Here is a 23,760-nt window from a genome sequence, read left to right as displayed (position 1 = left end):
GTTGAAGACGTGGTTAAAGTTAACCATGCCTCAGTGCCGCCTCAACCATGTGGCAGTTTGTCACACTCACAAAGATGAGGTCGACAAGATAAATATAGAAGAGCTTATGAAAGAATTCATAAACAGATAATCACAAAGGAGGTATATGTTTGGGAACATGTAGACTAGAGGACTAAATGAATCTTACTTCAATGAAAAGTATGAATAATTATGTGCTACATTGTATTGATGTGTAATTTTCAAGAGTTCGCAAAGACATTTTAATTATTTTTATCAAACAACATGAACAGTTTTTCAGTAGATATAAACTTATCAAGGGTAATTACTAATTCTATTAATATTTGAAAATGTAATTCATACAATGAAAGTTTTTAGTAACCTTATCAAGTATAATGGCCATCTTTTATACTGTGCAGTGTGCAGGAATAAATTCATGTGCCAGATAATTTGTGACATATTTGTCTTTATTCTATTAACATTTTGAAAACTGTTCACAACACCTCACTTATACAAACCTACATGGAAACCTTGAAGTATCGTGGCAACAAAATTACTCTGTGACTGCATGTTTACAGCTTTGAGGTTCACGTAATCAGAGATTATCAATTTGCAAATTGAACAGTCCACATGAGTGGTTGCAAAAAATCATCAACCCCATCGGGTGTAAAAAATCTACGCCCCTGTATGCAACATTTTTTCTGATACTGTTTCTATTGAATTTATATAAATGAAATAGATATTAAGATTCATTCTTACGAGGAATTTATAATAATTTCCAATAATTACTAGTATTTATTTTAAACACGTAATTTAATATAACTGAAATAAAGGTGACGTCACAGTTATTATGTCAAGTGACGTGTAATGTAAGTTACTGTGTCTGTATTATTTTGTGAAAGCAGGTTTAAACTGTAATAATCTATAAAACTGAAATCTTAGTTTTTTGTTTCTACAAGCTTTATTATTTTTCGTAATTAGAACAAACAGATGTAAAATAATCAGTTAGGTATGAGAATAAAGTAAACAGGCGGATTTAGTTGTAGAAGAAGTACTAACATTGCTGATTGTACAGCATCGTTATATACGTAGTACAAACGTAACCAATTACTATTAGATAGATAGATAATAATATCACTAATAACAATTTTAGATAGTGAATAATCTGTTTCAGAACATGAGTATGAATTTTGTTAAGTTACTGAATCTTGGAGTTTTAGTCAGCCTTTTATGAACGTAGATATATGTAAATTGTAATTGATTTCAATTTTAAGTCTTTTTATTCTTAATAAGTTTCAGTAGGGTAAAAATGTATCAATTTACAGTTATTACATTTTCAATATTACACTATTATTATACATTTTCTTATGTATTTATTACTGTGAAGTGAAAAATACTGTCTGGCTCAAAGTTTTAAGAATGTAAAAATGTATTAATGTTTAAGAAGGAAGTTAAAGATAATGAAAGAAAAGGTGGCAGTATAAAAATATAATTGTATTTGATAGTTAGATTAACCATTACATTATCACATCAGATGAACTATATGTAACTTCTTGTTGGATTGTCTTTAAAACTGTGAATAGAAAACAAAAATCATTAAAGCAAAGTTTTTATATCCCCCACTTTTTTATATGTATGTGGTTAGGATGTCTGTGCAGATAGCTTTGAAGTTGTAATTATTACTAGGATTAGTAATATGCTGGTTTTTACCAGAACCCTACATAAATAGATTAAACAGTAGTAAACACATGCAAATGTTAAAAGAGTAATAGCCATTTTGTCTCTAAAGCCATCCAAGCAGGGCTGTTGCTAAAGGTAGGGCAGATAAGATTTTAAGTTGTATCTACAGAAATATTGAATATGAGTCTAAAAAAGTTATAATTTCATTGTACAGGTTGGGCCATATTTAGAATATTGTGTTCATTCTTGGGCTCCTTATCTTAGGAAAGACATCACTTGTTGGAAATGGTACAGAGAAGGGTTACTAGAATGGTACCTGGGATGGAGGGATTATCATAGAAGAAGAGGCTGAAATATCTCAAATGACTTTCTTTTGAAAAAACAAAGTTAGGGAGGGGTATGTTGGAGGTGTTTAAGTTCATAAAGGGAGTTGATAGTGTTGATGCAACATCTTTTTTCATATTTAACAGTAAGAATAGTAGGACTAAGGGACACAAGTATGAATTCTGGCAGGGTAGGAGTCATTTTCAGCTAAGAGTTATTTTTCTTAATTGATGGTTAGCTTTGGAGTGGGTTGCCTTCAGATGTTGTAAGGGTAGTAAATTTATGCAAGCTTAAGAAAATGTTTGATAAGTATATAATTGATAAGGTTAGATTTTTTTTTTTTTTTCAATTTAGTTTAAATGATGGAACAGCCATCATGGAACAGTAGGTCCCATGTTGTCCTTAAACCTAATGTTATCCTTAAGGAAAGGTTTCCATAAAACTCGCTTTCATTTATGAACATAATAAAGAGCGATGGTACAAAAGGATGATAATTAGTCTAAATGTTAGAGTAAATTAGATGTAGCCCTTCGTGTTTTTGTATTCATTCAGAATAGCTTTAAAATAATTCAAAAATAATAGTTCTTAACATTCCAGGAAGTTTTAACTTATTTGAATAATTAATGTAGGGTAAAGTATTTGTTTTGAAATAGTAATACCCGGAAAAACCATGTGTTATATATATTTTTTGTTCCACTTCCAGTATTGATACTGTCATGGATAATCCTGGATCAGTGCCAACAAAAAATTGTAAGCATTTGTTATATATTTATTTTTAAAAAAAAAGTGTGTGAATGTATAAGAAAGTTTATTTTTAAATGAGAGAATTTATCACAGGCATCAATATCTCTGCCTACGACACTAAATTATTTATTACTGATGTAGTGAAAAACCTTAAATCCAAACTTAATTGTATTTCTTAGGTTGTTTAAATCCATTAATTTATTACACATTTTTAAATGAATAATAAGATTTTGTTTGATTATGGAAAACCAAATAAAAAAGGAAAATGAATCTAAAGGATAATGATGGCATAATTATTTGAAGACTATTAAATTATTCAAATGCAAAATTTTCTTTTTTTTAGTTTTTACCAAAGATGATTTAAACAATATTTCAGATACTAGGAAGTTATTGGGAGGAAATGCAATAGATTTACATAACAATAATAATAATAAAGAAACTGTTGCTTAAGAACTGGAAAGTTTAAAACAAAATAAAGCTCCTATCCAAAATATTGTTTTTCTATAATATTAAAAACATGTTAAAAATTGCACAAGTAAGCCTTTTAATAAAAGTTTTTGTTAGTTTTTGAGGTTCCAGAAGACTGTAAGCTGGATAATATTACATCTAATTTTAATTAAAATGGAGGTGACAAGTGTTGCACAAATAAATATAGACAAATTAATCTTACTTCTGTGATGGTAAAAGTTTGAGTGAATGATTAAAGATTTAAAAGACCACCTAATGAAGTTTATAAATTTATTTTGTAGCATTGTTTTGCATAGGGTTAAATCTTCTTATGTAATTTATTGCTTTCTTCAGATATTATGCTTATGTTGAATATGGATTTTTGTTCAATAACCAATACTTATACTAAAGAAATATCAGCAAATTCAAGTTACTCTAAACTCACTGAGATCTAAGATTGGTACATATATCAGTTTTACACCTGGTGTGGTGGAATGCAAATAAAAGCATTATTTTGTCTGTGTTAAAATTTGCCCATAAATACCTGAACCCATCATTAAACGTGGTACTAAGTAAGCACCTTTATATTTTCGGGTGAGACACCACTGGATCAAGCAGGAGTAGGCTCGTACCAGTACACACTGAGTGATTCCTGTTTGTCATGATAACCTCAAACAACTTCTTCAACTGTTGAAAGTAAATTCTTTCACCTTAAGGAAAAAATCGATGCATTTTATTGAAAAAATAAAGATCTGAATTGCACTTTCTAGACAACATTTCCTTTTGTTTCTTTGCACTAAGTCAATCTTATGAGCATGTTTAAAATAATTTATTTCAACAAAAAAAATAAAATTTGTTGGTTTTTTTTCTCCTCCCATATGCTACTGACCTTACAAACCATGTAGATACAATGAAGATAAATTAGTTAAGTATTGGCCAATGTCTTCTGATTGTCAATTAATTCCATTGTTTAGACAAAATATCTGATACAGCCAATACAAATATATTGGTGTGTCTTTAATGATCCTAAGGCTTTTAAGAAAGTTTCACGTAATAATAGGAAAGAAAATTATCCTAAATTTAGCTCAATGAATTAAGTGTTGTTGGAGGAGAGGAAACCAAGTTTTGTAATAAATAGAGTTCAGTGAAGCTGAGTTGTAAATGGAATGCCTCTGTGCTGGAACCTCTTCTCTTTCTGATGTACATTAATGATATTGATAAGAGAGTGGCCAGAAAATTTATCAAGCTTGCTGATGATATTAGTGTTGGGTGTAATTGTCATTGAGAATGCTGCTTTTGTTTTACAAAGGGACTTGGACCATTTAATAAATTATGCAAATAAATTGCTGGTAACATTTAATAATGCTGAGTGCAGGGTGGAACATATGAGTTACATTAGCTTATACTGTATCTACCACCTTAATGGAAAACAAGTCAATAGTGTTATGGAAACATAGGAAGAATTTTTGTGTTTTGGTTAACCAGTTTCTTAAGCCTATAAAACAGTATATTGCCAATATGAGAGCAACTACGATTTTTGGGTTTTACCTCTGAGAGTATTATGTACAAGTCAAAGGAGTTTATTGTTAGTTTTTTCCAGATTTTCATGTTTTTTAGCATTTTCAGTGAATTGAATGGAATATTTTAAATTGTTCAAAATGGACTTGACATTTAAAATTATTTTATTTACTGTTGAAAGTTAATGTATTCTGTGGGTTCTTAGAAACACAGAATACTGTAGATGTTTTTAACATTATTATGATGTCATGAGAGAAAGTCACTAAGAGTTACTGTTAATTTTTAGTATATAGAGAACAGAACCCGTATCAGTTCTAGTTATAAAGATATCCAAAAAAGTAAGAAAACAAGTTCACTTCCTATTCAACTTTATGGTGTCATGAAGATTAAGTGTTTTGGAAAAGTTTTGAAATTTACTTGTGTAGTTTCATTTGTCTTTTCTTGTTTTCAGTTCTATATCTATTCTAGTTTAGCTTCAGAATTCTCAGAATTTTGTTTTTCCTTTACTTCAGAAAGAATTTTAGTTTTAGATTTCTTGCGATGATTTCTCTCTTCCCTTCATTTTGTTCACAGATTTAATCATATTATCTGTATCTCTATATGAATTCCATTTTATACATAACTTGTAGGAACATAGCTGGTTAAACTGATAAAATCTATTGTATTGAAAAAGACAAAAAACTTATTTTAAGTACATCTTGCATTCCTGTGCAAAGTTTATCTAGTTTGTTTTGTTCAAATGAAATAGCTCATGATATTTAGTTAATTGTTCATCATTTGTATAATATATATAATTTTATGCAACTTTTACTCTGAAATAAAATTAAATGTACAACTTTTTTACATAGTTCGTCATCAAGGTGGACGACGGTCAAGACAACAGAAACAACCTATTCCACCACAATATGGCTATGGGCAGGGTCCTCAGTTCTATGAGGACACCACAAATATATACCCCAACCTACAGTTCCAGGGTGAACCCCCAGGGCCAGGTAAGGAAAATGATTGTTTTATGTAGTGATGTAATTTCTCTCCTGGCTCAACTGTTATCATCAGTTTATATAATCTAGTTTTTATTATCAAATTATGCAATAAAGTTTAGTTATTTTAGCTCTAGTATTATAAATGTTTAACATGTGAAAGCAAAATTTGATGCTGAAGTTTGTTTATCTAGTACTTGTGGCTCTTTTCTTTTTCAAATAGTGCTTAAATGAAAGGAAAGATATTATTTAGATTGAACTATTGATTCTTCTGAAAGCAACAGGATGGAACAATCAAGCATTTGGACAACCAAGTTTTCCTGGCCAACAAATTTTAGGTGATCCAATGGCTGCCATGGCAATGCAGTATGGTCAAACTCTTGCTGGACAAGGCAAAGTCATTGTAAATGAGAAGGTATGAATACAAATATATTGATTAAGTAAATAGTATAGGTGTTGGAATTTTGTGAATGATAAAATTGCCTTTTAAAGGGGAATTTGTTATTAACACTAAATTCAGTTATGTTGACATATTCAAAAATAGCTTTCACTGTTGTAGTTAATATATATGCATGTGTGTGTGTTTCATATTATAGAAAGGAGTGAAGAGTTTAATAGAAGTTTTCTGTATTACTGACTTAAATACTTAATTTTAAAATAGTTACTGAAAACCCTAAAACAATGTATATCTTGTATTTTACCTGTAGATGTGTTTATATGGTGTACAAAAGATATGACCTAAATCTCCTTGAACTATTTTTTTTATCAAAAAGTTCTGGTAAATACTATTGTCAAATAAGTAAAATTGTACAAAAAGAATTTAACTTGTGGAACATTCAACCTTTACATGAATTTAAACTTTGGAACTTGAAGGTTAGAATAAGACATGGACATGAATTATAAAAAATAATACAAGTAAAATACGAATTTATTTAAGGCAATTTATTCTAATCTTAAAAGACTAGCACAGACTGACTAAAACATTTGGCACATTTATAAATCTGATTCACTTTTAAATAATAAACTTAATTTTGATATGATGATGTTGAACTTGAGTGGATGAGCTTTTCAGTTTGGACATTAAGAAACATCTCTTAAATGTAATATGATCAGTCATCTGAAGTTATTTTCACTATCAGCTTGACAGTGCCAGAATGACACACAGTTTTAAAATTTTTGTAATGTTTAAAAAAATTTAGTGTTGCAAATTAGATCATTTGTTGTTTTTCTTAACCAATGAAATGTGTTATGATAAGAGATGTGTAGTAAAACAGTTCATTATTTTCTTGTTTTAGTTAGAAAAGTTTGTGTCTATGTCAAAACTAAAGTACTATTTTGCTGTGGATACAGCTTATGTGGTCAAGAAGTTAGGACTTCTTTTCTTCCCATTCACGCATTCAGTAAGTTTTTTTTTACTTTTTTTTCAGGACAAGTGATTGTCTTGTTATACATACTGACATTTTAAACTAAAACATAAGCATGAACGTAGATGTTTAAATATAAGATGTATAAGCCATAAGAGAGCTCAAAAATTTTTTAGAATTATTGGTATATGTACGGTCTTGAATAGAAATCAGTCAGTTTGTTTTTACTGTTATTTGGAAGAAGATATGAAAGTTTGTTTTTTATAGACAATAATTTAGAAGCAATAATTTTGATTTATTTTTATCACCAAATAATTAGTTACTGTTTTTTAAGAAAATTGTCACTCATAATAATACTTCTTTATTAAACAGTTGACAGTTCCAGAAATTTGTAATGTGAGTTAGGCATTCTGTTCCTTTAATAGTTCATCTGTACATTGAAACACAAATTTCTTCAAATACATCAGTTTCGTAATGTTTTTAGAATATACTTGTTTCCTGTCATACCCCTTAACTGAAGTCTTTTATTGTTGTCAACTAATTTATTGTCATACAAAGAAATAATTCTAATTAAAATTTGATTTTTTCTATTAATTTTTCTGAAAAGTTTTATATTTAAAATTAATACAAACTGAAGAAATATGATGTTACAAGTAATTTCATAATTTCATAAATATGCATTAATCATAGTTCAGTTTATTTTCTCATGTTGCTAATATTACAAAAAAAAGCAGAAATGTGCAATAAGGTATGTTTAATTCATCCTATATTATCATAAATATATTTTTCATTACACTATGACTGTATTGTGACTATTATCATTGGCTATATATTTATAATTTAATTAATTCTTCTGAATTTCTAGTATTTCTATGAAGGATTTTAAATTTGTTAAATTACTTATTTCCATTCAAATATATTTGTCTATGAAACATCACATACAATTTTTTATTTCACTATTTATAGGATTGGTCTGTGCATTATAATCAGGAGGAACCTGTTGCTCCACGATATGACATTAATGCTCCAGATCTGTACATACCCTGTATGTATGAATATATCCCTTTTCTTTTAGCTGTTTTCATAGAGGTTTGACTGATGTTATAAATTGTCCACATTTCACAAAGTTTAACATGATAGGTTAACAGGTTGTAACATTGTTCCAAAATGCTTTAAAGGAAGCATTTGTAAAAGCATGACTTTAAGAAAGTCATCACTTTTGAATATTTTTTCCCATGTATTAATGAGTGTGTACTAAACTCAGACAACAGTTAAAAAAATAAAGGAAGAAAGCAACATTCATGGTCTCAATATTTATTGGATCATCAGAAATAGTAGGATGCAGTATGAGAAAATTAAGTTATATTTTCAATTCCTTTAGTGTGTGTGTGTGTGTGCGTGTGTAGTACCAGTTTTATGTATATTATGAGAATGATAATCAAGCACATTCACTTAGGATGATGGGATGCTACTGATTAACGTCTCTTTAGTCAGTTTTTCAAAGAGATCTTTAAACTGGTTTTAAAACCAGTGTGCATATAAGGTATCATTAAAGTTGAAAATACTGTAAGAACTAATCAGTTGATGTGATTGTAAACTGTACAATGATGTGGTTCACTTACACATTCATATGTTTATGCAAGACAAATAATACTATATAGATGTTCAGTTTCCTAGAAAATGAAGATAATCAGATTTAAAATAGTATGAAAGGTTTTCTCATTAATAGGTTACTTTGAGTATATGCAGATTCCCAAGTCAAACCAGAAATATACACAAGTAGAAATTATCTTTTGGTACAAGTAAAACTTACAAAAAATCTAATAGACAGAATGAAATACTGAAAAAATTGAATAATTGTTGGCACGAATACTGTTTTAACACAGTAGAAATTGCAGATAAGACAATAATTAAATTGATAAAGTTGATACATATAAATGCCTTGTTTTTCTGACTCATTTTATTCTTTAACCATTTTGCAATGGGCTCAGTACAATAAACATAGGTTAAGTATTTATACTATAAGTTTTGATACAGTATGTGTACCTCTACAAAATTTGGTTGACTCTTAGTAAAAAGTACAAGTCTTTTGTACACAGAAAATCAGATTTTTTACTGACGTATTTTTACTAAACATTTTGTGAAAATATTGAGTCTGTTTCATTAGTCCAAGTACGAAGTTATTTCATGTTATGATTAAAAACTATTCATTGTTCCAAAAATCTCAAATATTTATGTAATCTCTAAAACCTCCTAAATATATTTCAGATGCTTATTTTCAGTAAAACTTTATATTTCATCTGTTATTTTTTGTACCATAACTGTATGGGGTCTGTTCAATTTGACTGACCTTGTAACCACCATAAAAAAATTAAAAAATAAATATAAATTATACTTTTTACATTCTAGAATTACTACAGATTATAACATAACTCACATGTTTAGACTAAATGGTTTAAGTCTCGTAACTGGAAACCAAACTTGACATAAATTTATGATGTAGTAGTTCAATAAAATTTTGAAAGCAAGTCAACAAACAAGATGGCATGGCCTTTGACCCATGACTTGTTGCAATAGGGTTAAACATTTGGAAAAATGCTAAGATTATATTTTAGTCTTTACCAAAAACATAAATAGGACCTTATACTTGTGTACATAGGGAAATTTAACCTGTATACTCAACTAATGTTTTCTCGTTTTTAAATGAAAATTATGAATTTATAAAATAAACTTGTTTTTATTAATTCCTTACAGCTATGGCCTTTGTAACATACATCCTTACTGCTGGTTACTTGTTGGGAACACAAAATAAGTAAGTTTTAATATTTTTATGAATCCAGTATGTTGTGTATAATATCAAAACTGATAAAACATGAATGCTTCTGGAGTAACCAACATCATTAAATATAACAATATATGTTGGTTCAATGAAACATGTACTGCATTTTCAACTATACTTCATCTATATATATAGACTTATGTAATTTGCTCAGGAGCAGAGCTTATCAAGCTTGCTAAGTAACAGTGCACAAAGCTAGGTGAACAATAACCAACAATGTGTTGTGTCCTTAGATGCTATAATGTAGTTCTCTGAAGTTGTTGAACTAAAGTCTTTTAAAAACATTATCAACATTTTGTAACATTTAGTAGCACCAACCAGCAAAGTAAAACAGAATTTCATTAGTAAATTATTTATGTAAAAGATTATTTTTGAAGATACAAGATTCAAATACACAATTTTCTTGAGATTTGTGAATAGTATACAAGAACTAAAGATATTAACTTCTATGTAACAGAATTAACTGTTTAATTATATTTCAAGATCCACAAGTTTTTTGGAAAAACTGATGATTATTCAGAATATTGTAGTAATTTCTGTAAAAAATAGCTTTTCCTTTTAACTTTGACCATAAAATAAGTTAGAGCATAATAAATTAACAATAAAGAATTATCTCTAGCTTGAGTATCAGTTTTACATACAAGAACCTTTTCAGGATTTAAATAATTTCAAAATAAGTTTGCTGTCTAATCTAGTAGCATGCCATCTACCAGATGGAGCTGTATACACCTTTTCAGAAGTGACTTTCTACAAAGTAGAAGGAAAAAAGGGTTTTCCAAAAAAGTGAAAGAATAGTTTATATATTGAATACATTTTTGTTTTGTTTTTCACAAAACTTTGAAACTTCCTTAATTTAACAAAAAGAAAGATAGTGTCAATATTTACTGGATAGTGCCCTCTTATTTAAAATAAATATGTAAATATTTGGACAGTTGAAGTTTTTCTGTGTGTCATTTTTTAAACATGTTTATTTCAGCAAAGAACAGCCTTTAAAAACAAAGCCCAAGTTTTTTTTTACAATATTGCTTTACAATGTACATTATTTCCTTTTTTTAACAATGTGTTATTTTCTAGTTTAATAACTTGTTCAACGTGTAAATTATACATCTTTAAAACATTAGCTTTTTTATTTTATTGGAAAAATAATTGTTCGTTGTTTTACTTGACATTATTATTTTCTCTTATGTTCATAAAAGATGCATTGTTTTTGTGTTAGAGTCAAATATGTGAGAAAAATAGCTTTCAATTCAATTTCCCAGATTTAGTCCAGAACAGTTAGGAATACATGCGAGCTCAGCATTAGTCTGGCTGGTTATTGAACTCTCTATTACTTTATTTGCTCTGTATGTTCTAAACATTGGAAATTCACTCAAGGTGTTGGACTTGACTGCTTTTTGCAGTTATAAGTATGTCTGGTAAGAAAATTTCTTTTACTCTTTTGTGGCAGCTTAGGTTTGATTGTTATGTTCTTAAAAATAGTTTTCAAGTTAAAATATATATAGTTTTATAACAGTGCATCTTGAATTAAAATCACATGCAGTTTCCTCAGCTATAAAATATTTTAGACATGATTTATTACTATCTAATAAAATTTTGCACCTACAATAGATGTGTCCTTGTGTAAAGATTGTTTCATTTTAATAGGCATCAATCTACTTTAGAAACTTTAAATTAAATGTTAAACTTTTATCCAATTCAGTTGTTAATTTTACTAAGGCTTGTAATTTATGTTTTTGAGCTTTATTTCTTTATGAAGTAGAAGAACTTGTAACAGTTAAGAGTTTTCTTATGTTTCAGCATTGTGAATGGGGTTAATATGAAAATATTGAAAACAAACCTGTATTAATCCTTCTTATAGTTCTTAAAACGTTGTTATATGTTCCACAGTCTAAAAACTAAACCTTTGATTTTGTTCAGATAAATCATAATATACAACAAATTTTAATACTTTATTAGGCAATAATATTTTAGTTTCCTATTTGAGAATTGTGAGTCCTCTACGTATGAAATTTTAATATCAGCATTCATGTTAACTGTGATATACTGATATTTTAACAACTCAGTGGATTCAGCAGACAGCCCATTGTGGCTTTCCTATAAGAAAACCCACCCCTTTAGGATAAAGAAAAATGCATTGTCAGACCTTTGAGCCTGAACATTTTTACACACCTAGATCTAGATTTTTGACAATACAAAAGTGATGGGAAAATAACATTGAAGTAAAAACTGTTTTATCTTCATGAAAACTGCACACCAACATAATGTCTTACATGCCTTGGTTATAACGAAGTGTCTATTTGAATTTGTGGGAGGAAAGGTAGTGGCACATTTGCTGTTATTAGACGTTATACTCTGCATACCAAAGAAGTGTCATCTAAATTAGCGTTAATGGTTTTATTCATTAAATGAAAAATAATTTTATACTCATGTAGTTTAAAATATGAATTTATTAATTTTTTTGCATTTTTTTAAAATTGAAATTTTAGATGTACAACTAATAGTAAATTCAATCATAACCTTGTTCAAATCATACAACATATTAAATAATGAACTCTGAAATTTACCATAAATGATAAGTTTAAGATAATTATAGAAAATAAATGTTATATCATTTCAATTAAATTTTATATAAAAGGTACATATTTTGTTCACAGAAAAATGATTTAAAAATTACTCTTAAGGTGTGTCACTGTACAGTTTTTTTCATTTTCAGCATGATTGCTGCTGTCCTTGCAAGTTTGGTTTTCAGTTCTCCTGGCTATTTTGCTGTTTTATGTTATTGTAGTTTGTCACTGGATTTCTTTTTGGTAAGTCTCACAAGCAATTTGGTTTTTCATTATATGTTTATCTTAGTGAAGTTGGCCATAAAGTTTTATATGTAAATATATCACATATAAACAGTTGTATGTGGTAAATTAACACTTCATTTTTGTTTAATCTTCAATCTTTTTTTATCACATGCTGTCTTCGTACCTTACTGTTGTTTCAATTTAAAAAAAATACATAAATTATTGAACTTCTCATTTTTCAGGTAAATTAAACTTTAGGTACACAGTTAATATTTTCATTATTTTTTTTTGTCATCTAGTTTAGTTCACTAACCATTTGTAGCAGAGCTGGGTAGAGTTTACCTACGTATACTGAGTTTGCAATACATGTTCTCTCTGTTAGTTGGTAAAAGAGAAGCCCAAGAGTTGATGGTGGGAGGTGATGAGTAGCTGCCTTCCCTCTAGTCTCACACTGCTAAATTTGGGATGGCTAGCACAGATAGAAAAATTTAAAAAACAAAATGTTCTCAACTTTATGGAAATTAAAGTTTGAAATTTGTTGGATGTATAAATTGTTATATAAAAATTCTTTTTAATACTCACAGCTTAAATACTTTATTAATGTAATCTTGAGTATATGACACACAATTAGTGATGTCAAGAAAACATACTTGTAGACAAATATATATATATGTAAAAACAGCTCATTTGGGTGAACATGGCGATGACCTAAGAAGGTCGAAACGTTGTTCGCTCCTCTACGTAAAATATTTTATCATCCCAAACAAGCCGTTTTTACATATATGACACACAATTGTTATTGAAATGATAAACATATGTAGTTTAACCCTATTGCTGTAGGTCACAGGTCCAAGGCCATTTCATCACATTTGTTGACCTGTGTTCAAAATTTTATTCAACTACTGTTTTATGAATTTTTTTTAAGTTTGTAGTCAAATTCTAAATTATAATTTAAATTTCAGTATTACAAATTGGTTAATTTCTTAATTTAAAAATAAATATTAAAAGAACACATAAATATGTTGAATGCAATACTGGTTCAAATTAAATGTTTGTGACGTCAAAATGCAAAGTCTAGTTTAATATGAATTAGGAACTCAAATTACCAATGTTAACAATCTAGAATATGAAATATGAACCTCATATATTTTCATTTGGATGAAATAAGACTTATGTAGTGAATCAAACACTGGCCTGTTCACTTGTTTCCATTTTTGGAATTGTTCCCTCATATACACTTACTTCAGTATGTGACAAGTGTATAATAAATCAACAGCTTAGAATGTTCCCCTTAGTAGTTTTCTCAGGCCTTTTAATGCGTCAGAAGCCATTTCATTCTTTCAAATCAAGATTTCAAGGAGGTAGGTTGTGTCTTTAGTCTACTCAAAATTTCATTCAAGTTTTAGATCTGAATACAGCTTAGTTACCAAATTTCATAAATTATATATAAATTATAGTGGAATTCTCTGATATCAATACAGTAACTTGTGACTTTATTGGTTATTTAACTGTATTTATTCTTTAAGAAGCAACTGTTAGCAGTAACTAAGTTCAAAAGTTGTTGCTACAAGAAATAATTGTATGCTTTACCTTCAAATATTGTTCTATATGTTAAGAAAATATGTTTAATAAGTTATTTCTAAATAGTAAGAATCTATATACACATTTATAAAGAAAAATAATTGAAATGTGACTATATTACAAAATACTAGTTCACTAAGACACAGCCAAGACAGGGAAGATTAAAGGTCAGTTTTATTTTACTGGTTATGTAACATGAATGTATGTGTACTGTGTCAATGAAAGTTGTGTAATGTCAGCCAGGCATGACTGGAAGGTCAAAATAATAAATATATATGAGACGTAAGCTATTTAGACTAAATGTTTGGGTTTCATCTTATAATCTGTAGCCATTCTAGGACAGAAAAAACATAATTTTATTTATTTGTACTTTTTGTATGATTTTATGAGGTTGGCCAAACTGACAGAACCTGCATAGTTAGGGTAGAGAAAATATAAAGTTTTAAAATGTATGTAGCAAGTTTTAGAGATTACACAAATAATATTTGCACTTAGACTAGTAATGAAACAGACTTGGTAGTTTCACAAACAAAACTTTGATAAAAATACGTCATTAAAAATCTGATCTTTTTGTGTACAAAATGCTTGTAAACTTTATTAATAGTCCACCAAATTTTGTGAATATATATTTACTGCATCACAAGTTACAATATAAACACTTAAGTTGTGCAAATGTGTATATGAAATCGTGTATATTATACAGTGTCTTCAAAGAGTTAAATCCAAACTAATAGAACAGTTTTTGATGGTGTTACAAATTTCTTAAACTGGTTTTAGTGTTTAGAAAAATTGTAAATTGTTTAAGGGGAGTATCATTATATGAAAAAAGCTTTTACTAATGTATGATAATTAAAAAACTATTATTATAAATACAAAAATTAGTTATTAAAATAAATCACTTACATTGATATAGACCACACCCTAGTATTTTATATTAATTCTCAAAACATTTCCTATTATACAATGAAATTACTTTTTCAGTGTGATCCTATCTTCTCTCATACAAGCTATCTTGATCTTCTTTCTGCCCTCCAAGAATTGCTAAAAAACATTCACACTCAGTACATCATTCTGTACACACAATTAATTTCATGCCATCTTTTAACATGTACATATCAGCTGACTCTTCTCCATCTGGAGTATTTTGCAAACTGTATTGGCACAGCTTCATTTTGGTGGCTATTTTTGCATATCACTACCATTTATGATTGTGTTTATTTGCCATTTAAGTATTTTTTTCAACAGTTTTCTTTTACTGTATTTGCATTCATTTTTTAACAAAGTATATTTTTTTGCATTTGATTCTTTTTACTGAATTATATGAGAACTGTGGTAGTACCTGTTGCAGTCAACAACATTACTGGTACAACTTTCCAGATACTGGGTTTGACTTCACCTGGAGAGGAAATTCAGTCCTTAACTTACAGGGAGTTAGCTATGTAATGTTCTTCTCCTTTGAACCTGACAATGTTGATGAGAAAAAATAAAATAAATTTGGATTATTTTCCCATCACATTCTTATTTTACTTTGTTACACTCTACATCTCTTCATGAGGTTTCACCTACACCATTTTTTACAGCTGGTTACTCAGGTCCTTGCTCAACACATATTCAGTTTTTGCGTATGTTTGAGACGATGGGAATTTTGATAGTTTTCTGCTTCTGTTGCCATGACTCCACATTATTTGTGTTGATGGAGTCTTGTTCTTCTCTTTCTTCCTGTTGCTTCCTGATTTCCCAGGGTATCATTAGTAAGATGTTTTTACTTTTACACTTCAAGGTTGGTTGAAATACCTATGGTAGGCATGGCTCAGATGCCCTTTGTGTAGCTTTGTCCTTTACACACAGGAGAATTAAGTATTTCATGTCATCTCTACTCTAACTTCAGTAAGTTAAATATTTGTGTTCTTTGTCACCTAAGTGAATTTAGATTTAATTTAAGTTATATAGTGATTACTACTTGTTTTCCAGGTAATTTTATTTGCTTTACATGTTCATTTTTATTACATACTTTGTATGCTAGACAGATTTCGATGTTTTATTAGTTCAAAGTTAATGAGGATTTTACTTGCACGGTATGTTTAGATAGTTTATACTTACATGCAGGATTCTTTTGCTACTTTATATTCTGTGTAAAAAATTCTTGCAGTAATCACTTTTTGTGAGATAATGATTTCAAATAGACATTTTTAATGGTCTCTTTCTCAGCTTCAGCCAGCAATTTTACTGCAGCCTTATGTCCCAAGGTTTCCTTGTTTTTTCTGCAAAGATAGGTGTTGTTACTGTCAACTTTTACCAAAATAACTCATTTCATTGTTGGCCCATTCTTTAGAAACTTTCATTCCTGCTTTTGTTTCCACTCCAGAAGTTCCAGTTTTATGACAAGGTGTACAGCTAAGTTTCTTATTTCTAATATTCAACTTGTCATACTTCCTGTACAAATGATTTGTTTAATTGGAAGTCTAGCAGCTAGACCAGTCACTGTCAGATAGCTTGTGGGCATTTGATGGACCAGGAACACAAGCTGTCACTGTTACATTTAATTCCTGTTTGTGGTTCACTTCCTCATTTATTCAAATTTTCTTATTTACAGAAGGTGAAGAGAAACTTATAATTCATTTCAGTTTTATGTTAAGAATGTTTTATCAAAATGCATTAAAAACAATATACACTACCAGTCCCAATAAAATCAAAGCACAGTAGAAGAGAAACTCAAACCCAATCAACTTGGCATCACAACTTTAACTGAGCATGTCAGTCCCAAACAACTTAAATCCACAACTCATGCATGCACATATTTTTGTCTTGGCTAAGAAGGTGTCATGCAGTTAATGACATCAGTAGTAATTATCCACTTTGTGACTTATTTTATTTGAATGAATATTCAATCCAGACCAGCATACCAGTTAACTCAGCTTGTGGTCACCTGTTTCCCAATCCCAAGTGGTCTCTTTGAACTCTATTGTGTCCACCCAAGCCAGGTCTCACTTGCTGTTGCCTAAATGAAACTTGTCAATCAAAGTGAGGCTACTACTGTACATTGACTGATGGTAGCCACATCTTGTAGGTGTTAAAATCAGATGACCATTGATGTTCCCTATTAATGCCATGCTAATCCTACCTGATGCTTCACACTTCATGCTGCATTGATGATCACACAATCACACAAATTGTGTGTTTTCACAAACTCTTAGTTTGGTGTCTCTTTGGTCTTCTTGTGAACAATATTTGTTCAAAGGGGAAGATTCACACATTCATTTACATTATTCTTTCAAGTTTTGTCACCTTTCGCTCTGTACGAAAAATGGTGCCAGTAAGTAGTACCTTTGCCCTGTATTTATCTATATTTATTATTCTATTTTATTGACCTTTTAGCCATCCTTGGCTAACATTACAGAAGTTGTAGTGATCAAGCATTAATTCACTCATTTCGCTATATCCAAGAATATAAAACTGGCCTTTGCAAAGTGACTTTTTTTTCTGTGTTTTAATGAATTAGTATTTTGTAAAATGCAGTCATGTTTCAGTCATAATAAATTATATATGTATATACATTTACTATTTAGAAATAATTTCTTAGACATATTTTTCCTAAAACATGGAGAAGTAAAAGTATAGCAAACAATTCCTCTTCTAGTTATGAACTTCGTACTTATTTGCTGCTTGCCATAGGTTGCTAAGCATTATTAAATTTTGCATGTAGTGGATGTGAAGTAAAATAATCTTTTTTAGGCTTATATATACATTTGGTACAACAAAGATCAAAATTACTCTATCAGTATCATGGAATTCCATTATAATTTATCAAATTTAGTAATTAAGCTTTATTTTGCTCAAAAAAAAATTAGAAAATTTCGATCTCACTGAAGACATACCTTACCAACTTCAAATCTAGTATGAAAAGAAGGAATTTGATGCCCTATTATTTCTCCTTTTTTTCCATTCATGAGGTGCTTCAAATATCAATTTTATTTTTTATATACTTGTACATATGTAGAGAGAGCAAGAGTGACACTTAGTTTTCAATTGGTTATTCATGTGTCGTAGGCAAATGTACGTAAGTTTCATAAAGATGGAAAGAGGTGGGCAGAGCCACTGTAGTTGATTCTGTAAACATAGCAATATCTCAGCAAATATTGAACATAAGATGTTTTTAATTTATATTTTAACTTGTCAGTATAGGTAATTTCAGTTCCTAATTCATACAAAACTATAGACTTTGTATTTATATTTATATAAATGTCAAACTTTATATTTTGACATTGTAAACACCTAATTTGAATCAATCCTGCATTAAACATACTATGACACGCAAGAATGGATATATAGGTTTTGTTTTGTTTTAATATTTACTTTTAATGCCCGGCATGGCCAAGCATGTTAAGGCGTGCAACTCGTAATCTGAGGGTTGCGGGTTCGCATCCTCGTCGTGCCAAACAGGCTCCCCATTTCAGCCGTGGGGGTGTTATAAGTTACGGTCAATCCCACTATTCGTTGGTAAATGAGTAGCCCAAGAGTTGGCAGTGGGTGGTGATGACTAGCTGCCTTCCCTCTAGTCTTACACTGCTAAATTAGGGACGGCTAGCACAGATAGCCCTCGAATAGCTTTGTGCAAACTTCAAAAGCAAACAAAACAATTTACTTTTAAATTAAGAAATTAACTGATGTATAATAATGCTTAAATTATAACCTGCAATTTGATTTCAAATTTATTGTCATAAATTTATAAAATAATCATTAAATAAAATTTTGAATTCAAGTCAACAAATACAATGACATGGCCTTTAATTAAATCCATAATTAGATATGAAAAAAATAATGCATCAACATTATCAGTTCACTTAACAATCTTAAATGCCTCTTAAAAATCTATATATATATTTTTATTTTTATTTTTTGTTGTTGTTGTTGTTCCAAAAGAAAACAAGTTCAGATAACTTATCCTTGTATGACAATATTTCCATCTTGGCATGGGAATATAAGCTACACACTGACTAGACAATAAAAATTCAAATCAATTTCTGAGAATGCATTAAATCTGCCAGTATGTCCCTGCATCTCAGTTATCCTCATAGTAACCCTTCTCTGAACACTTTCAAAATATTCAATACCCTTTTTAAGGTAAGAAGCCTAAGACTGAATGGAATACTTGGAATATGGCCTAACCCATTATCTATTCAATTACTATAACCTCTTCAGACTTGTATTCAGTATTTCAGCAGGTACAACTTAATATTTACTATCCCACTAGAGACAACATTTCCTTGGATGGTTAAAAGATTAACCATTGGAATACCAAGATTTTTTCTTCCATAATACTGGTAGTTATTCCTGTCAAAGTTATAATTCAAATTGTGATATCTCACATGCAGTACTCTGCATCTATACCATTTAACATTTATTTGGCCAACTAAAAAAAATTCAAGTCCTTTTATGAAGCAGTAACATCCTCCTCACAGTTATCAACATTCAAAAATTTAATGTCATCAGCAAATTATAATCTATTGACCATTCATTCATCTATATCACTAGTAACAAAGGTCCTTGTGCTGAGACCTTGAGGTCCCTGCTTATATTGTTAATCCAGTTTGATTGAACTAAGATTTTTATTTTTGAGTGTTTCAATACACATAGGAAGTTTCAAGTACAATGAGGTTCCAACTGTAATATTTATTATTTGTGTTATTGGCTAGTAATTCCTGTTTCACCCTGTATTTAAGTTATTTTAAAGGAACACCAAATTTCTGTGAGAAAGCTTTAACTGCAGGAGGTATTGATAATATTGTTTACACTACAACGTTTTTAAGTTGTTACCTGTTAATACTCTGACACCATAATTTTAGTTTTTGAGTTATTATGTAATCGAAAAGAAACAGAAGAAAGAACAACAAATTCAAACTTTTTGGTATGATATTTTCAGACATTACCAGAACTTGTGACTCAGTTATTAAGTAGATATTGTTACAAAAGAAAACACTATAGTATTGTAAACTTCTGAGACCTCTTGAGAAGATATTTCAAATACCATTTCAATAAGCAATCCAAGTCATCCTTACATAGGCAATGCTACTACTTGCCTGATAATTTATCTAACTTTGGAATGAAGAACTTGTAATTTACTGCAACCTTAACCTTGAATAAAGCATATTTGTTTCTTGCTATATCTTTGATCTTTACTTGCAGTTGAGTAATCATGTTTTGTGATTCTCTTTTTTTCCATTCATGAGGTGCTTCAAACATCAGTTTTGTTTTTCAAAAATATCCATGTGCATATCTAGAGAGAGATACACTTTGTGAATAATTCTATAAATACTAGTTATTTACTTTTGCTGCCCATCTTATATTGCATTCCATAAAGTCTTGTTTTTATCATTGAAGATGAAAATAAAATTTCTCTGTTTTTCATTTTCCTGCCCATTAGTAATATCCAGTAAGTACTTGTATAGTTGCAGTTTATCTCTCACATTACATGAAACAAAATCTGTTTCATAGTGTGTGTTTTTACATTCATTTTTCTAGGTTTCAAAGTTTAACAGTTGGTAAAATAAGGTTAGGTTTGTAAGAGTTATGTAGTTTGTAAATTATTGATTAGGAGTCCAATTTACTTACACCATCTTTAATTGGGTTCTTTCTTTTTCCTAGCTAAGAACTCTTCGAGTATCTCTTCTTTCACAGAGTACCTCAGACCACTATGGAAGAGGAAGTCGTCGAAGTCTCTACCTTCTTCTCTTCTTGTGTGCAGTGCAACCATTTATTATGTATTGGTTGACCCATCACTTAATTCTTGGTACTGGAGTGCAGTCTAATGTAATGGAATAAGTTTTATACAAATACCTTGGAAAAATGTAATAATAAACTGTATAGCTTCCACACAGCTCACAGATTTGATTATTGTTGTATTCACTGTGAGAATTCTAATAAACTGTTTTTCTTTTGCAAAACAATTTGTTTTTTAGTTTGGTACCAACTCAAACCATTTCACTTCAGAGCAACAGATACCAACTTCTGTGTTTTAAGAATCATGCTGCTTTGTGTAAGTTCTTTCACATAATGACTTTTATAAGGTATCAAAAACCAAATTCAATCTTAATTTTTCAAATCTTAAAACATAAATAAAATATAAAGTCATACCAACTCTTTTCATTTTTTGAAGTTCTATTTGCTAATTTAAATATTGAACATGCATAAAATCAGAATTTTTTCTCAAAAGAAAAAATTCTTTTATTATATACTCTTCAGCTTTTAGCCTGCTTCAGAAACAATGTGTACATAGAAAATGTAGCTATTCTCCTGTAGATTAAAATCCAAAGTGCTTGTGCCCATTAATGCAAACACAAATCACTAATTTAGCTTAAGGTATTGTTTCAAGTCATTATTTAGAATGTTTACACATTCTTTTTTGTTGTATATACTGGTGTATAATTAATCCCCTTAATGTGGATTCCTGTACGTGGTGAGAGGACCTCCGAGGGAAGGTTTGTTTCTTTCAGTTTGCCTCCTCTGGGATCTAAACATCCACCCACGTGTTTGCTGTGCATGGTGATCCGTGAAGGGGAGAAGAGGATCCTGGTGATTGAGGGGTCCTACCCTAATACATCACTTTGGTCTTGAATTCCTGGAGACAAGGGGCTTTGGGGTGGCTCCCTAGGGTCAATTGGCTGGTCCACTTGGGTTATATTTAACCAAGTATCATTGTCGATGTTCTAAACAGGTGTTGTAGACATTGTATATGATGCTGGTGTTTGGGTATAGTGCTCACAAAACCCTGACATTGCTGCAGAGTCCTTGTTTGGCATTGTAGTGTATCCCCCTCATAGGGCTCCATGGTGGGTGGGGACAGTGGGCACTAAAATATTCGTTTTTTTATTATGAATCCTCCAAATAAAAACAGTCCATAGGTAAACGACCACGTCTTGATTCTGATCAGCAATCTTTACCATCTGTAACACCTGTACCTCATTTTCTGATACCACATTCTCTTTCAGATAAACCTTTAGGGCAGATATCTCCCTTTGTCATTCAGAAGGGACTAGAAGGACTTGCTGGTTCTCCAAAGTGAGTGAAAAAGCTTCATTCTGGTGACATATTTGGAAACATCCACATCTCAACACAGTGAACTCCTCTTGCATTCAAAGGTGATTGGAGATGTACTGATTGAGGTTATGTCTCATGCTACTTTGAATTCCTCACGAGGAATTATTATTGAAAGAGATTTGAAGAACATCCCCGAGTCAGAAATTCTCACTGGTTTCTCTACCCAAGGAGTTTTTGCAGTGAGGCATATCTCCACTTGCAAAGATGGAATTATGATGCTTACCAATGTCCTCTTTCTAACATTTACATCACTGCATCTACCTGCCACCATCAAGGCAGGTTATCTTAATTTCAAGATACAGCCATACATTCCAAACCCTCTCGGATGTTTCCAGTGTCAGTGGTTTGGTCACTCAAAAACATCATGTCTTGGTTCCTTCATGTGTGCTCATTGCAGTGGCAAGGACCATGATGCCTATGAGTGTGAAATGGATCCTCATTGCATTAATTGCAATGGTTCTCACCTGTCCTTTTATTCTTCTCCTAAATGGTTGGAAGAAAAAGAGGTGCAGCATTTAAAAATGATTCTAAACATTACTTGTCCTGAGACTTGAAAGTTGTTGTCCACCACTTCACCTTGCACGTATGCTGCTCCACTTCATCACACTACTACAGTGTGCTTCCAAAAGTATCGTTCTCAAACCAAATGAAAAGTCTTTTAACACTCCATGGTTAAACAAGTTAATGAATCAACATCAACGCCCATCTCTGTTTCTAATGTACATTTCAGCAAACCCCTAGATCCACTTCCTTTGATTCTGGGTATGGGCATTTCTTTGGGTACACCTCCCACCCCAAGATGCAAAACGATCATTCATTCATGTCCTCAGTTGCTGGAATCCTCTTCCAACAACAAAGACCTGCCCAATTGGCAGGATCCATAGAGGTCAACAGACCTTCCTTGAATAAAGACAATAAAGAAAAAAAGACATGGTCATAAACTGAAGGACTCTCCACCCAATTCGCCTACACATAAATAATAAGTGCCACCTTCATACAATGGAATGGTCGAGGTTTACATTCTAATCTGGATGACATCAAAGCACTGATTGCTTCCTACCATCCTGTTTGTCTTTCCTGACAGGAAACATTTCTGAAACCTGCCGATACAATCACCTTTTGTCAGTTTTCTTTGTACAGAAATGACAGGCTGTGTGATGGACGAATGCATGGAGTGGTGGAACTGTTGGTTGATCAGCATGTGCCCACCCTATATTTGCCACTCGACACACCCTTGGAGGTCATAGCCATCCATGTTTCTTTGGGTCATGCCATCACTGTTTGTTCTCTCTACCTGTTGCCTGGAGAAACCTATGATCAATCACACCTTGATGCTCTCATTGAATAGTTGTCTCCCTTTTTAATCCTGGGGACTTTAATGGACATCATCCTCTCTGGGGAAG

The 23,760-nt window shown here is 30.6% G+C and overlaps 1 protein-coding gene across 6 annotated transcripts; it reads left to right on the top strand.

Moving 5' to 3' along the window:
• Nucleotides 1–770: 770 nt before the first annotated feature.
• On the top strand, nucleotides 771–21,204 carry Yif1 (Yip1d-interacting factor 1). Of its 6 annotated transcripts, none has more exons than XM_076456707.1 (10): nucleotides 771–866; nucleotides 2,705–2,751; nucleotides 5,559–5,702; nucleotides 5,975–6,105; nucleotides 6,986–7,090; nucleotides 8,021–8,099; nucleotides 9,809–9,866; nucleotides 11,153–11,308; nucleotides 12,607–12,700; nucleotides 20,906–21,204. In XM_076456707.1, exons 2-10 carry the CDS (start codon nucleotides 2,718–2,720, stop codon nucleotides 21,080–21,082), a joined length of 978 nt encoding a protein of 325 aa, XP_076312822.1. In that variant the 5' UTR covers nucleotides 771–866; nucleotides 2,705–2,717; the 3' UTR covers nucleotides 21,083–21,204. The 6 variants fall into 6 exon arrangements, with proteins under 6 accessions (XP_076312822.1, XP_076312817.1, XP_076312820.1 ...); XM_076456702.1 differs by having other exon boundaries at nucleotides 772–866; nucleotides 5,969–6,105; XM_076456705.1 differs by lacking the exon at nucleotides 771–866 and adding an exon at nucleotides 867–1,006.
• The last annotated feature ends 2,556 nt before the right edge of the window (nucleotides 21,205–23,760 follow it).

Source organism: Tachypleus tridentatus, chromosome 9, assembly GCF_004210375.1.
Source record: "Tachypleus tridentatus isolate NWPU-2018 chromosome 9, ASM421037v1, whole genome shotgun sequence".
NCBI lineage: Eukaryota > Metazoa > Arthropoda > Merostomata > Xiphosura > Limulidae > Tachypleus > Tachypleus tridentatus.
This window is presented reverse-complemented; position numbering and strand designations above follow the sequence as displayed.